Source organism: Bos indicus x Bos taurus, chromosome 8, assembly GCF_003369695.1.
Source record: "Bos indicus x Bos taurus breed Angus x Brahman F1 hybrid chromosome 8, Bos_hybrid_MaternalHap_v2.0, whole genome shotgun sequence".
NCBI classification, from domain to species: Eukaryota; Metazoa; Chordata; class Mammalia; order Artiodactyla; family Bovidae; genus Bos; species Bos indicus x Bos taurus.
The window spans coordinates 41,222,869-41,238,800 of NC_040083.1; the positions used below are offsets into that span (position 1 = coordinate 41,222,869).

Below are 15,932 nucleotides of genomic sequence, written 5' to 3' on the forward strand. Positions count from 1 at the left end.
AGTAACATTAAAGATATTCAGAGAAAAAAAATGTGAGATGAGAATTATATATCCAGAAAAGCTGACCCTCAAAAATATAAAAGACAATGATTGGCACACAAAAATCCAGGGAATACTGTTTCAGCAAGCCCTTCCTAAGATACCACTAGAGAATGATTTTGGACAACCAAAATGACTAGAGAGACATCAATATAGGACTGGTAGGGAGCACGTGGTAGTTATTAAATGAGAGCTAATAGGGAGACAGGGATCAAGACCATCCCCATGGAAAAGAAATGCAAAAAAGCAAAATGGCTGTCTGGGGAGGCCTTACAAATAGCTGTGAAAAGAAGAGAAGCAAAAAGCAAAGGAGAAAAGGAAAGATAGAAGCATCTGAATGCAGAGTTCCAAGGAATAGCAAGAAGAGATAAGAAAGCCTTCCTCAGTGATCAATGCAAAGAAATAGAGGAAAACAACAGAATGGGAAAGACTAGAGATCTCTTCAAGAAAATTAGAGATACCAAGGGAACATTTCATGCAAAGATGGGCTCGATAAAGGACAGAAATGGAATGGACCTAACAGAAGCAGATGATATTAAGAAGAGGTGGCAAGAATACACAGAAGAACTGTATAAAAAAGATCTTCATGACCCAGATAATCAGGATGGTGTGATCACTCACCTAGAGCCAGACATCCTGGAATGTGAAGTCAAGTGGGCCTTAGAAAGCATCACTATGAACAAAGCTAGTGGAGGTGATGGAATTCCATTTGAGCTATTTCAAATCCTGAAAGATGATGCTGTGAAAGTGCTGCACTCAATATGCCAGCAAATTTGGAAAACTCAGCAGTGGCCACAGGACTAGAAAAGGTCAGTTTTCCTTCCAATCCCAAAGAAAGGCAATGCCAAAGAATGCTCAAACTACCACACAATTGCACTCATCTCACAGGCTAGTAAAGTAATGCTCAAAATTCTCCAAGCCAGGCTTCAGCAATATATGAATTGTGAACTTCCTGATATTCAAGCTGGTTTTAGAAAAGGCAGAGGAACCAGAGATCAAATTGCCAACATCTGCTGGATCATGGAAAAAGCAAGAGAGTTCCAGAAAAACATCTATTTCTGTTTTATTGACTGTGCCAAAGCCTTTGACTGTGTGGATCACAATAAACTGTGGAAAATTCTGAAAGAGATGGGAATACCAGGCCACCTGATCTGCCTCTTGAGAAATCTGTATGCAGGTCAGGAAGCAACAGTTAGAACTGGACATGGAACAACAGACTGGTTATCACCCTGCTTACTTAACTTATATGCAGAGTACATCATAGGAAACGCTGGGCTGGAAGAAGCACAAGCTGGAATCAAGATTGCCGGGAGGAATATCAATAACCTCAGTATGCAGATGACACCACCCTTATGGCAGAAACTGAAGAGGAACTAAAAAGCCTCTTGATAAAGATGAAAGAGGAGAGTGAAAAAACTGGCTTAAAACTCAACATTCAGAAAATGCAGATCATGGCATCTGGTCCCATCACTTCATGGGAAATAGATGGGGAAACAGTGGAAACACTGTCAGACTTAAACTTTTTGGGCTCCAAAATCAGTGCAGATGGTGACTGCAGCCATGAAATTAAAAGACGCTTACTCCTTGAAGGAACACTTATGACCAACCTAGATAGCATATTGAAAAGCAGAGACATTACTTTGCCAACAAAGGTCCATCTAGTCAAGGCTATGGTTTTTCCAGTGGTCATGTATGGATGTGAGAGTTGGACTGTGAAGAAAGCTGAGCACCGAAGAATTGATGCCTTTGAACTGTGGTGCTGGAGAAGACTCTTGCGAGTCCCTTGGACTGCAAGGAGATCCAACCAGTCCATTCTGAAGGAGATCAACCCTGGGATTTCTTTGGAAGGAATGATGCTAAAGCTGAAACTCCAATACTTTGGCCACCTCATGCAAAGAGTTGACTCTTTGGAAAAGACTCTGATGCTGGGAGGGATTGGGGGCAGGAGGAGAAGGGGATGCCAGAGAATGAGATGGCTGGATGGCATCACTGACTCGATGGACATGAGTCTGAGTGAACTCCAGGAGTTGGTGATGGATATGAGGCCTGGCTTGCTGCAGTTCATGGGGTCGCAAAGTGTCGGACACGACTGAGCAACTGAACTGAACTGAATAGGGAATAATATATTGTATAAGGACTGTATGATTTGACAGTGTAGACTTAGCATATTAAAAAAACAAAATGTAGAGGGAGGGAAGCACATTTACAAATCTAAACCAAAATTAAACCAAGGCAACAATAAAACAATTAGAAACCTATTTTAGTAATCATAGTTGGTGCTGATAGTATTCATATTGTTAGTCTGAAACTGATGTCTTAAAAGACCCTTTTCTTTGTCTTCTGTCTCTCACATATGGCAGTTTCCCCAGTTCTTAACTCTAAAACTATCTCTAAATCCCTTTCTTCCTTCTTCTGATTTTTCTGCTCTCTTCATTTCTTTTCTATCAACCTTAACCTGTTTTTAACCTGAATCAATCAATCCATTTTCAGTTTTTCTTCACTCTCATTACTCCAGCAAGCAAAAGCTGAAAATCTAATCTTTCAAATGGAAAATTCACCTTACCAGGTAGAAGAGAGGAAGAAACCATGACTATCTCACTTATTACTATTGTGTTGTATTCCCTAGGAAATTGTTTTATTCAGCATTGATGCCTAATTTTATTTATTTAAATTTAAATTTATTTAATTGGAGGCTAATTACTTTACAATATTGTATTGATTTTGCCATACATCAGCATGAATCCACCACGGGTGTACATGTGTTCCCCATCCTGAACCCCCCTCCCACCTCCCTCCCTGTACCATCCCTCCAGGTCATCCCAGTGCACCAGCCCCAAGCATCCTGTATCCTGCATTGAACCTGGACTGGAAATTCATTTCTTATATGATATTATACATATTTCAGTGCCATTCCCCCAAATCATCCCACCCTCTCCCTCTCCCACAGAGTCCAAAAGACTGTTTATACATCTGTGTCTCTTTTGCTGTCTCACATACAGGGTTATCATTATCATCTTTCTAAATTCCATATATATGCGTTAGTATACTGTATTGGTGTTTTTCTTTCTGGCTTACTTCACTCTGTATAATAGGCTCCAGTTTCAACCACCTCATTAGAACTGATTCAAATGCATTCTTTTTAATGGCTGAGTAGTACTCCATTGTGTATATGTACCACAGCTTTCTTCTGCTGATGGACATCTAGATTGCTTCCATGTCCTGGCTATTATAAACAGTGCTGTGATGAACATTGGGGTACACGTGTCTCTTTCAATTCTGGTTTCCTTGGTGTGTATGCTCAGCAGTGGGATTGCTGGGTCATACAGCAGTTCTATTTCCAGTTTTTAAAGGAATTTCCACACTGTTCTCCATAGTGGCTCTACGAGTTTGCATTCCCAGCAGCAGTATAAGAGGATTCCCTTTTCTCCACACCCTCTCCAGCATTTATTGCTTATAGACTTTTGGATAACAGCCATTCTGACTGGCGTGAAATGGTACCTCATTGTGGTTTTGATTTGCATTTCTCTGATAATGAGTGATGTTGAGCATCTTTTCATGTGTTAGCCATCTGTATGTCTTCTTTGGAGAAATGTCTATTTAGTTCTTTGGCCCATTTTTTGATTAGGTCGTTTATTTTTCTGGAATTGAGTTGCAGGAGTTGCTTGTATATTTTTGAGATTAGCTGTTTGTCTGTTGCTTCATTTGCTATTATTTTCTCCCATTCTGAAGGCTGTCTTTTCACCTTGCTTATAGTTTCCTTTGTTGTGCAGAACCTTTTAAGTTTAATTAGTTCCTATTTGTTTATTTTTGCTTTTATTTCCAATAATCAATGTAGTACACCATGTTAACAAATTGAAAAATAAAAACCATATGATTATCTCAATAGATGCAGAGAAAGCCTCTGACAAAATTCAGTATCCGTTTATGATAAAAATTCTCCAGAAAGCAGGAATAAAAGGCACAAACCTCAACATAATAAAAGCTATATATGACAAACCCATAGCAAACATCCTCAATGGTGAAAAATTGAAAGCATTTCCCCTAAAGTCAGGAACAAGACAAGGGTGCCCACGTTCACCACTACTATTCAACATAGTTTTGGAAGTTTTGGCCACAGCAATCTGAGCAGAAAAAGGAATCCACATTGGAAAAGAAGAAGTAAAACTCACTGTTTGCAGATGACATGATTCTCTACATAGAAAACCCTTAAGACTCCACCAGAAAATTACTAGAGCTAATGAGTGAATATAGGAAAGTTGCAGGATATAAAATCAACACACAGAAATCCCTTGCATTCCTATACACTAATAATGAGAAAATAGAGAAATTAAGGAAACAATTCCATTCACCATTGCAGTGAAAAGAATAAAATATTTAGGAATATATTACCTAAAGAAACTAAAGACCTACATATAGAAAACTATAAAACACTGGTGAAAGAAATCAAAGAGGACACTGATAGATGGAGAAATATACCATGTTCATGGATCGGAAGAATCAATATAGTGAAAATGAGTATACTACCCAAAGCAATCTATAGATTCAATGCAATCCCTATCAAGCTACCAACAAGTATTCTTCACAGACCTAGAACAAATAATTTCAAAATTTGTATGGAAATACAAAAAATCTCAAATAGCCAAAGCAATCTTGAGAAAGAAGAATGGAACTGGAGGAATCAACCTGCCTGACTTCAGGCTCTACTACAAAAGCACAGTCATCAAGACAGTATGGTACTGGCACAAAGACAGAAATATAGATCAATGGAATAAAATAGAAAGCCCAGAGATAAACCCATGCACCTATGGACACCTTATCTTTGACAAAGGAGGCAAGAATATACAATGGAGAAAAGACAATCTCTTTAACAAGTGGTGCTGGGAAAACTGGTCAACCACTTGTAAAAGAATGAAACTAGAACACTTTCTAACACCATACACAAAAATAAACTCAAAATGGATTAAAGATCTCAACGTAAGACCAGAAACTATAAAACTCCTAGAGGAGAACATAGGCAAAACACTCTCTGACATAAATCGCAGCAGGATCCTCTATGACCCACCTCCCAGAATATTGGAAATAAAAGCAAAAAAACAAATGATGCCCAATTTTAATATTAGATTTTTTTAGAGTCTATAATCCTGTCCTTTTTTCCTTACACTATTTTTCCATAGTTAAATTATATAGTTGTCTATATACTTTATTCCATATATGCAAGTGCTGCCTATACAGTCTTTTATTTTTTAGTTATTTGTTTCCAGGAGACATTCCTTAGATGGACAAACTTCCTAGTTCTTGATAGGGTTACTTAGCAAAGAATTGACATAATGCCATATTATTAGGTCATGAGTACTCTTCAGTCTGGGAATTTATGTATAAAAATACATCTTAGAATATCTGTTCTAGACCATGTCAAATACCTAATATTCTTGATCAACTAGTGTTTTAGCTTTCTTGTAGAGACAACTTTTGCATTTGTATAAGCTGAAAGGTTATGGCTGCAATACAGGAGACCCTGGTTTGATTCCTGGGTCGGGAAGATCTGCTCGAGAAGGGATAGGCTACCCACCCCAGTATTCTTGGGCTTCCCTTGTGGCTCAGCTGGTAAAGAATCCACCTGCAATTAGGGAGATCTGGGTTCTATCCCTGGGTTGGGAAAGTCCCCTGGAGAAGGGAAAGGCTACCCACTCCAGTATTCTGGCCTGGAGAATTCCATGGACTATATAGTCCATGAGGTCGCAGAGTCAGACACGACTAAGCGACTTTCACTTTCACAAGCTGAAAGGATTGGAGGTATATATGTGGAAAGGTAGAGAAATATTGGTTAAGAGAGGCAAAGACAATTCTCTTGATGTTTCCCGGTGGCACTTTCCCTGTTTCCTTGTATGCACTTGTAAAATGGCTGGATCCTGAATTTCTTTCTGAACCTTTGCAGTTTTTGTCAGATAAGGCTAAGGTGGAGAATAGAGGATTCTCCACCTGGAGAGGATTATCCATCTGAATTCATTGTCTCTGTGGATTTCTTCTGAGAGTCCTCTGGTAGAACAAGTGGCCTTCCTCAAGGAGGAAACAAGGCTCCGGGCTTTGCTAAAGTCAGCTAAAGTTTGTGCACATGAACTTACTCCGCTTATTACTCTGCTGCTACCAAGAGATCAGGCATTGCCCTTTGAAGAAGTAGCAAAGAGGGTCGCTGATGAAAGCAAAGTTCAAAAGCCGAATGATAGTGAATACACAGAAGTAGCCAGCCTTCCATGCTACTGAAAAGGTGAAATGCAGTGTTTGTAAAGGGAGTCAGAGTGCTCTGCAAGTGTAGTTATTTTTACTAGTAATAACAGCTCGATAGAAAGATAGATGTCCTGTTCAGGATAGACTGGAAATGATTTCCCTCACCACCCTTACTTTTCACTGATAGAATTTTTCCCAGTCTTAGATTTGTATGTATTCCTCAACAATATTTACATATTTCTTCATTTTTCTAATATAGATTTTAAAAGACACAATTCTCTATTAATATACTCTTCCCTAAAATAGCTGCATTTTAATCTCGATCATATTAGTTGGCAGAAATAATGTAGAATGTTTGTTTTCTGTATAACATAGTCAGAGGGCAAGAAAGGAAATAAACACAAGAAGATATAAGATTAGCAAATAAAAACATGATAAAACATTCATTTCCATGAATTATGTTTAAAATGAGAATTAAAATGATTATATTGAGTGCAGGAATTCTTAAATTCTTATGTTGAATGAATGAGGTACCAATTAATATCTATCTAATAAATGAACAAACAAATGGAATGGTAATCCTCCCCAAGAATGAGCATGTGGTAATTACACTAGTAGTTACATGCCAACTGCATTAACAGTGGTAGTGTGCACTTTGTTTGATTGGTTTTTACCAATTGAAAATAGCTTTCTTGGTTTTTTGTTTTTTTTTTTTTAATAAAAAGTACAGCTCACACAGAAAATTCAAGTAAGGGAGAACTTAATCAGGGGAAAAGTAAAAATGTTCCCACATCTCTCTATTCAGAGGAAACCACTGATGATGCATGCCTATATGTCTTTGGTGTATGTCTTTTAGGACAGCTTTCTCCGAAGACAAACTTAAGGTTAAGTTGTTACAATAATATTATACATGCTGTTCTGCAATCTTAACATGAAGGTACCTTGTTTGATTTAACCAACCATGTAAGTGACAGGCTCTTAGCTTCTTTACGTTGCATACCTGTAACAAACAGCTCTAAAATGAACTTCTTGAATATACGTTTATCCACACTTGAGAAAGTCATGCTGGAAGAAATTATATTATGAGTAAAATATCTGACAGAGTATATAGGTTTTAAATTTTGAAACATATGGGCAGGCTGTACTTCAGGAGCATAGAAATTTATATTCTTAAATTGCTGCCATCCACTGTTTTCTCATACCCTTGCCAATATTTGATATTGTCAGTTGATATTTTTAAAAACTTAACAGAGAGACATAAAAAGTTTGATCTTATTGTTTTATCATATATTTCAATTTTATTATTTCTGAGGTCCTTTTTTTCCCACTTTTTTAGCAACAGCATTTTTCTAGTTACCAGTTGTTTATTAATCCTTCTTACTGAATTTTCAGTAGGTCACTTTTTTTTTTTTTTGCAGCTAATTGTGGATTTGAGTATTAAGTCTTTGTTACATTTTTGAAAGTATTTTCCTTGTTTATCATTGCTTTTTAATTTGGTTTCAAGTATTAACAATTTTTTGCCATTTGTAGGTTTTAAAAATTTTAAATTATCAGTGTTTTCTGAATTCTGTTGCATACTTAAAAAGACATTCTCCATCTATATTTAAACAGAATAGGAAGAGGATGAAGAAAAGAGGTTATATAGATAGACATTTTATAATTTATAAAGGTAGGAAAACAAGCTACTCAATTTATATTCTAATCAAATTACAATGAAGCAAACAATAATAAAAAATGTCTGCACCTATTTGGCTAAGGACTAAGTTAAGTGAAATCGCTCACTCGTGTCCAACTCTTTGTGACCCCACGGACTGTAGCCTACCAGGCTCCTCTGTCCATGGAATTTTCCAGGCAATACTACTGGAGTGGATTGCCATTTCCTTCTCCAGCGGATCTTCCCCACCCAGGAATCAAACCTGGGTCTCCAGCATTGTAGTCAGACACTTTACTGTCTGAGCCACCCAGGAAGTCCTAATCAGATAAAAGTTAAAGCTTTTTACCCATTCTATGGTGGTATGCTATCAGTACATGGAGAAATACTTTCACTGATTCAACAAATATTAAGTACCAGGTACTGGGCTAGGTTTTGATTCAGAGAGAAAAAGATATTGATTACAAAAATAAAGTAAAATTGCCCCTGCCCACGAAGAGTTCACAGACTATAATAGTCATGTAGGGACAAGGGACTGTGGAACCCTTGGCTCCTCATTCCTTCTTCCTTCTCTGTTATTCTGCTTCTAAACCATCAAAGAAATAATTGGTAAATGCTAGAAATCCTGCTTTCTTGAAGGAGTTTGATTAAAAAAAAAAAGAAAGAAAACATTGCTTAAAAGACTCCAAACTGTTCTTGTGTATCTACATTCACGGCAGTCTCTCTGCAGGGAGACACTTATGCCTTTGAGACACTCCCTGTGTCATAACATCTAAACCTGTAGTCATGTTTTATGGCAGGAAAATGTTTTCAAAACATCTGTACTATTTAATCAGCCAAGATGCTTTGTGAAAAATATTTGTGAATGCCTCCATTAGGAGGTGCTCACTTAATTGAAATAGTGCATGAAAGTATTTAAAATATTTTGTCATTTTAACTCTGTGTGTGTGTTTTGAATGTGCACATGCTCATGTGTAGAATTTTATATATAATTATGTTTTTCAGTTAACACGATTATTTAATTTTGTTAAGGAGAATGGAAACCATTAAGAATAGAAACTAAGGTCTACTTTGTAATGAGAGAAATAATAGTCCTTTTTTGTTTTAATAGGATTTTAGAAATTATTTACCTTTGTTATTCAGTCTTCGCAAAAAAAAGCCTGTGAAATAAGAATCACTCTTTTTATTTTACATAATGAAGAAATGTGGTGATTGGGTAATTGAAGTTTCCAGGTTAGTAAATATCAAAGATGAAAACAGAACTGCAAGTTTCATTGCTGTTTCTACCTAGGCCTGTCTACCCAGTAAGGAAAAAAGTTGAGAGCTAGTTCCCAATTATCTGTGGGTGAATCTAATGAGACTATAGCCCCTTATCACAGGTTCTGCTTGTAGAAACAAATCTCCCTTTTTAATAGTGCTTGCACATTGCAGTAGGAAGAACATGCTTAGGAGTAAAATAACTGGGTTTGAATTCTAATTCTGCCACTTATTGGCTGTGCGTATTTGGACCTAAACTCTTTTCCTGGTATTCAACTAACATTGCCAGTGATAATACATACAGTGCAGATTTGTTGTGCAATCTCTGGCATGTTGTCGGTGCTCCAGAATCACCTAGAAAACCATTACCTGATCTCTCCTGGAATGGTGTCAAGAGATACAAAATGTTTGGGGGAATAAAGAGTTGTAGGGCATGGAATGATGTACACAGTGGCAAGAGATAAGAGTCAGTTTTAAGCCCTGTATTAGCCCGTATGAGAGGAATTATTTTTTGGCCATGGTTGCATTCCTGCTCATGTTCACATATGTCTACATATGCATTATATTATATTAAGATAGAAATGGGGAGCCTTGAAAACAGAAATGTAGGATTGGCTGAATCTTTTTTACAGAGCTCAAAATGAATTTCATAATCCTTTTTTTCCCCCTTCCTTTTATAGCTGATGGCCTCTGTCTTCAGATGCTCACTCAGCGGGGACACTGAATGTTGCTATGTGGGGAAGGAGTCCATCTTGATTACTCTGGGCTACCACAGTGCTTTGCTGAAGTTTGCATCTCATGCTGGTAAGTTTTGTGCCTGTCCCAACTCCCTGACTTCAGTTCAGTTCAGTTACTCAGTTGTGTCTGACTCTTTGCAACCCCATGGACTGCAGCACACCAGGCCTCCCTATCCATCACCAACTCCCAGAGTTTACTTGAACTCATGTCCATTGAGTTGATGATGCCATCCAACCATCTCCTCCTCTGTCATCCCCTTCTCCTCCCACCTTCAATCTTTCCCAGCATCAGGGTCTTTTCTAGTGAGTCAGTTCTGTGGTACATATACACAATGGATTATTACTCAGCCATTAAAAAGAATGCATTTGAATCAGTTCTAATGAGGTGGGTGAAACTGGAGCCTATTATATGAGTGAAGTAAGTCAGAAAGAAAAACACCAATACAGTATACTAACACATATATATGGAATTTAGAAAGATGGTAATGATGATCCTATATGTGAGACAGCAAAAGAGACACAGATGTATAGAACAGTCTTTTGGACCTTGTGGGAGAAGGGGAGGGTGGGATGATTTGAGAGAATAGCATTGAAACATGTGTATTACCATATATGAAATAGATCACCAGTCCAGGTTCAATGCATGAGACAGGGTGCTCAGGGCTGGTATACTGGGATGACCCTGAGGGATGGGATGGGGAGGGAGGTGGGAGGGGGGTTCAGGATGGGGAACACATGTGCACCCATGGTGGATTCATGTCAATGAATGGCAAAACCCAAAAATATTGTAAAGTAATTAGCCTCCAATTAAAATAAATTAATTAAAAAAATAAATGTTCTGTAGAATTTACCTGGGAAGCTATTGTTTGTTGAGAGTTTTTAAATGACTAATTCAGTTTCATTACTGGTAATCAGTCTGTTCATATTTTCTATTTCTTCCTGATTCAGTCTTAGCAAATTGTACATTTCTAGGAATTTATCCATTTCTTGCAGTTGTTCACTTTGCTGAGGTATAATTGTTTGACAGTCCACAGTTCTGATTGGGTTATAGTTGAATCAATTTTCATAAAAATGAGAAATTCCTATTTTTGATCATGAAAATCAGGATGTGGCTTACCTCGGCATGTGAATGTTTCATAATTTCTTGGTACTTTATGAATTTCAGTAATTGAAGGCTTTAATAAATGGAATTTTTCTGAGTCATGTGATCAGACATAACCAAGTTAAAAGCAAACTATGATTTTGGCTTTCTATACTATAAACATTTAACATATTATCTCATCTCATATACCATTCACTTAAGGGAGAATTTAATCAGATCATCTTACTGATGAGGAAACTGAGATTCAGAGAAAATATGGTCACTTGCTCAAGGTAATATGACAATAATTAACTGACCAAGAATTTGAATCTAGAGTTACCTACTCCAGAGCTCATGTACTCTTCCCACACCACAATGCATCCTTCTGTAATGACACACAGTTTTAAGAAAGAAAGAAACCAGTGAAAGAATAAGGTGCAATTGCACAATTGAATGGAAAAACCTCTCCTTTAATGTGTTCACACTTAGAGCACTTAATGCCTGAGGTTATCCATGCTTCAGGAATTCCCTGATGGTCTAGTGGTTAAGACTGCATGCTTGCACTGCCAGGGGTCTGGGGGTTCCATTCCTGGTAAGGAAACTAAGATCCTGCATGCCCCTGAGGCACAGCCAGGGGAAAAAAAAAAGATATCCATGTTTCAAGCTTACTGTACTGTTCAGGGTTGATACCAAAATATGAGCAGGCCTGGAAACTTCAGGTTTTAGGTACTCTTGAAGTTGAAGCTGCCTTCATTTTCTGGATGAAACTTTTCTTTGAATCTTTACATGGCAGTGAAATGGAAATTTTGAGATGCCAATAGACAAAGTGTAAATAATTTGGGATGTATTTTATTCCTATTGCATCCAGTGACCAAGCAGTTTCCATGTACTACTCCCATACAACTTCCACCTCTCTACCTGAATGAGATAATCAAAATAGCCTGGAAAGTTATAAGACCCAGAACCAACATGGCTCACTGAGTGTTGGGGGCCTTGATCCTACACCAGACCCTACAACAGATTCCTGCTGTCATTCTGTTGACTTACCTGACTAGGAAAGATAGTATACAGACCTTTTCTATTACCTTTCTTGAGACAGAAAATTTGGGTTCAATAATTTAAAATACTGAGGTACTTTTAAAACTGTTTATACCAGTGGGGGGGAAGAAAAGGCAAGAGAGTAAGTTCCTAAATAAGGAGCCCTTTAGGTGGGACGAATTCTGTATCATGAATTCTTAGTTGGTTCAGTGTATATTCTGTGTTTTAGGAATGAGCATAAAGACCTGGTCTCACCATGCTTTAGAGCGCTGGCTATAACTTATTAGTCTCATTTAGTATTAGTAGGAAGGGAAAATAATTGTTAACAGGAATTTCTGTTTTGAGAATTTTGCCAGGGATGCCTTATAATAGCTTCCTCTTCTGGAGTTCGTGTGTTTCTTGATCTCTGCTGAAAGTGAATACCAGCACCAAAAGGACTGCAAATGCAGATGTTTGCAAATTGGTGGTCATCCATGGTTTAGTTTAATAGTAGTTTTCAGACTCAATGAATGTCCTTGGGGAGTTGGTTGCCTGTCTGATTTTCCTGGCCCTGGAAACTGAACAAACCAAGCAGCTGATCCCTCATTCTGGATCTGTCAGGGCAGGTTGCAATGCAGACCCGAGTCCACAGCTGCAGGAAGGTAGTGGCAAGTGAGGAAAAAGCTGGCTGTGCCTCGGAGGTCCCAGGTGGCCCAGATCCCAGGTGGCAGTGGGATATTGATTGTCATTTGTCAGCCTGGGTGTTGACAGAAGGCTGTCTACTGGTGTCACTGCCCATCAGATACAATTGCTGAATTTTTGAGATGTGCTGTGCTTTTCTGGAGTAAGAGGATGTGGCGTTTGAAATGTGAGAGTTCTATTTTATATTTAGAAGTGAGTGAGCAGCTGCCAATTATCTGTAACTTGGGTAAGAAAGAAAATCCAACTGTACTGGGGATTGCCCTGTCTTGATAATTAGGTGGAACTATTAAGAAAGAAATGAGCCAATATTCAAATGTCTGTGTGAGGAATAGTTCTTCTTTCCCTTCTTTCCTTCTTCAGAATTGTGACTCAGTGATCTCCAGGCCTGATTCGGTTACATGTTAAATAATCTCCAGTAATCTGAAAGACTACTGTGAAATCCAGTGCGCTTAAATTCATTTTATTTTAGAAGCAGTTCAGTTAAGTTGCTTAGTCGTGTCTGACTCTTTGCGACCCCATGGATACTGAAGCGTGCCCAGCTTTCCTGTCCATCACCAACTCCTGGAGCTTACTTAAACCCATGTCCATTGAGTCAGCGATGCCATCCAACCATCTCATCCTCTGTCGTCCCCTTCTCCTCCCGCCTTCAATCTTTCCCAGCATCAGGGTCTTTTCTAGTGAGTTAGTTCTTCACATCAGATGGCCAAAGTATTGGAGTTTCAGCTTCAGCATCAGTCCTTCCAGTGAATATTCAGGACTGATTTCCTTTAGGATTGACTGGTTGGATCTCCTTGCAGTCCAAGGGACTCGCAAGAGTCTTCTCCGACACCACAGTTCAAAAGCATCGGCACTCAGCTTTCTTTATAGTCCAACTTCCACATCCATACATGACTACTGGAAAAACCATAACTTTGACTAGATGGACCTTAAAAACAGTGGGGATATTTAATAGTGACAGATGTCGACAGAGAAAAAAAATGACATTTTAATTAAATGGAGTTGAGATAATTTCTGTGAAGCACTGTGTATCTACTAGATATGTGCAAGGCTTCCCTGTTCATTCATTCATTTAACAAATATTTATTGAGAGTCTGTTAATGTTCCAAGCACTTGTTTATGTGCCAAAAATGCGGTACTGAGTAAATATAAGTCCTTGAAATTGTATAGCTGACATTTTAAGAGAAGGACACAGGCAATTAGTAAATGAACATACATACATGGTGGATTGTGTGTGATAAATATTGAAAACAAAAATCAGGCAAAGAGGCAACCAATAAGGATTAAGTATGTTTACTGTCTTATAGGTTATTTTGGGGAGAAATCACTGATAAGATGTCTGATGTATAAGCAGGGAGCTGGAAGGGAGGGCCCTTGTATTTATCTGGTGAGACAGACAAGTGAGGAGAACTGCAAGGACCTTGAGGCAGAGTACACTTACAGAATGGCACTCAGAAGAGAGAAGGAGAATGGTGAGCTCAGAGAATTAGAAACCAGTCAGGGGAGACACTGGAAGTCATGGTGAGGATGCTAAGGGATATTGAAAATATCTGAGGTCAGGAAGCAGAGACCCAGCATTGCCAGAGCATTATATAGGTACTTTTTTAGACTTAGAAAGGTATGTGTTTATACTTTCTCTTATTGCCATTCTCACAGCAGCCCTGTAAAGTTGGTATATTTATTATTATTTATTTCCATTGTTAGTGGGCTTCCCTGTGGCTCAGTGGTAAAGAATCCACCCACCAGTGCAGGAGATGCAAGAGACTAGGGTTCGGTCCCTGGGTCGGGAAGATCCCCTGGAGAAGGAAATGGCAACCCACTCCAGTATTCTTGCCTGGAAAATCACATGGACAGAGGAGCCTGGCAGGCTATAGGCCATGAAGAGTCGGACATGACTGAGCTGCTAAACAACATTCCCATTGTTACACAAAGACACTAAGATTCATAGATAGGAAGGAAGTTTCCCAAATGACAGAGAAAATGTAAGACTTATGTTCTTTCAACAATTTCCCATCTGTCCCTGCACTCTTCATGAGTTGACATTTAATCTAGAAAACTCATATCTTTAATTGGGATGATAATACAAACATGGGAAAACCCACTTTTATCAACATTCTACTACATAAGAAAAAGAAAGACACAGGTAAACCTTATCTGGGAGTATTGGAGAACTTCTGAATATCCTTTGAACAGGTTCATTAATTTACAACATTTTTCATGTTTTATCTATCTCTTTATATATGTGTACATATATATAAACACATATTTCTGAATCATTGGAGAGTAACTTGCATATGTCATAGTTCTTTACTCTTTACTTAGATTCAGGAATCTAACATCTATACAATATTTATGTTTATTTTACCATCTACAGCCCATTTTCATAAATTACACCAGTAATGTCCTTTATACAGTACAAGCTGGTGCAGTGGTAAAGAATCCACCTGCCAGTGCAGGAGGTGCAAGAAATTTGGGTTCAATCCCTGGGTGGGAAGATCCCCTGGAATAGGAAATGGCAGCCTACTCCAGTATTCTTGCCTAGAAATTCAATGGACAGAGGAGCCTGGTGGGCTACAGTCCATGGGATTGAAAAGAGTTGTACACAACTGAGTGACTGAGTACACAGACACAGACACACACACAGACACACACAGACACACAGACACACAGACACACACACACACACACACACACACACACACACACACAGTCCTTTAGAGCATTTTTCCCCTTCTCTATTTCTAAATCTGGTCCAGGATCATATATTGCATTCAGTTGTCACTTCTCTTTAGACTCCCTTTGCTGTAACAGTTCCTCAACCTTTCTTTTCATGTCATTGTGTTATTCAGAAAACAGGGGCCAGTTATTTATAGACTATTCCCTAGTTTGAGTTTTTCTGATGTTTCCTCACGGAAAACTTCAGGTTATGCATCCCCTGTCAGTAAACTATGTAAATGTTCTTATTTCCTTCTCAGGATTTCGCATCAGGGAGCACTGAGATCTATCTCCCCCTTTTTGATAATAGAAATTTCAATCACCAGGTCAAGATACTTTTAGTTTCTCCGCTATAAAGTTACTGTGCTTTCCCTGATAGATAGAACTAACAAGCAGTCTCTAGGAAGGCATTTTGAAATTACTCAAATATCCTGTTCCTCGTCAGACAGCTCAAACTTAGTATTCATTTATTATCTATTGCTTAAAGATGGTTTGCTGCTGCTGCTGCTTC

At 38.3% G+C, this 15,932-nt stretch overlaps 1 protein-coding gene across 1 annotated transcript in view; it reads left to right on the plus strand.

Annotated features, from left to right (window-relative positions):
* The window catches only part of LOC113897433 (histone-arginine methyltransferase CARM1-like), a 264,464-nt gene that overhangs the window by 82,056 nt on the left and 166,476 nt on the right, over positions 1 to 15,932 (plus strand). Inside the window, 1 exon segment of the mRNA XM_027550201.1 lies at positions 9,853 to 10,011. Within this exon segment, the coding sequence (XP_027406002.1) occupies positions 9,853 to 10,011 (159 nt within the window).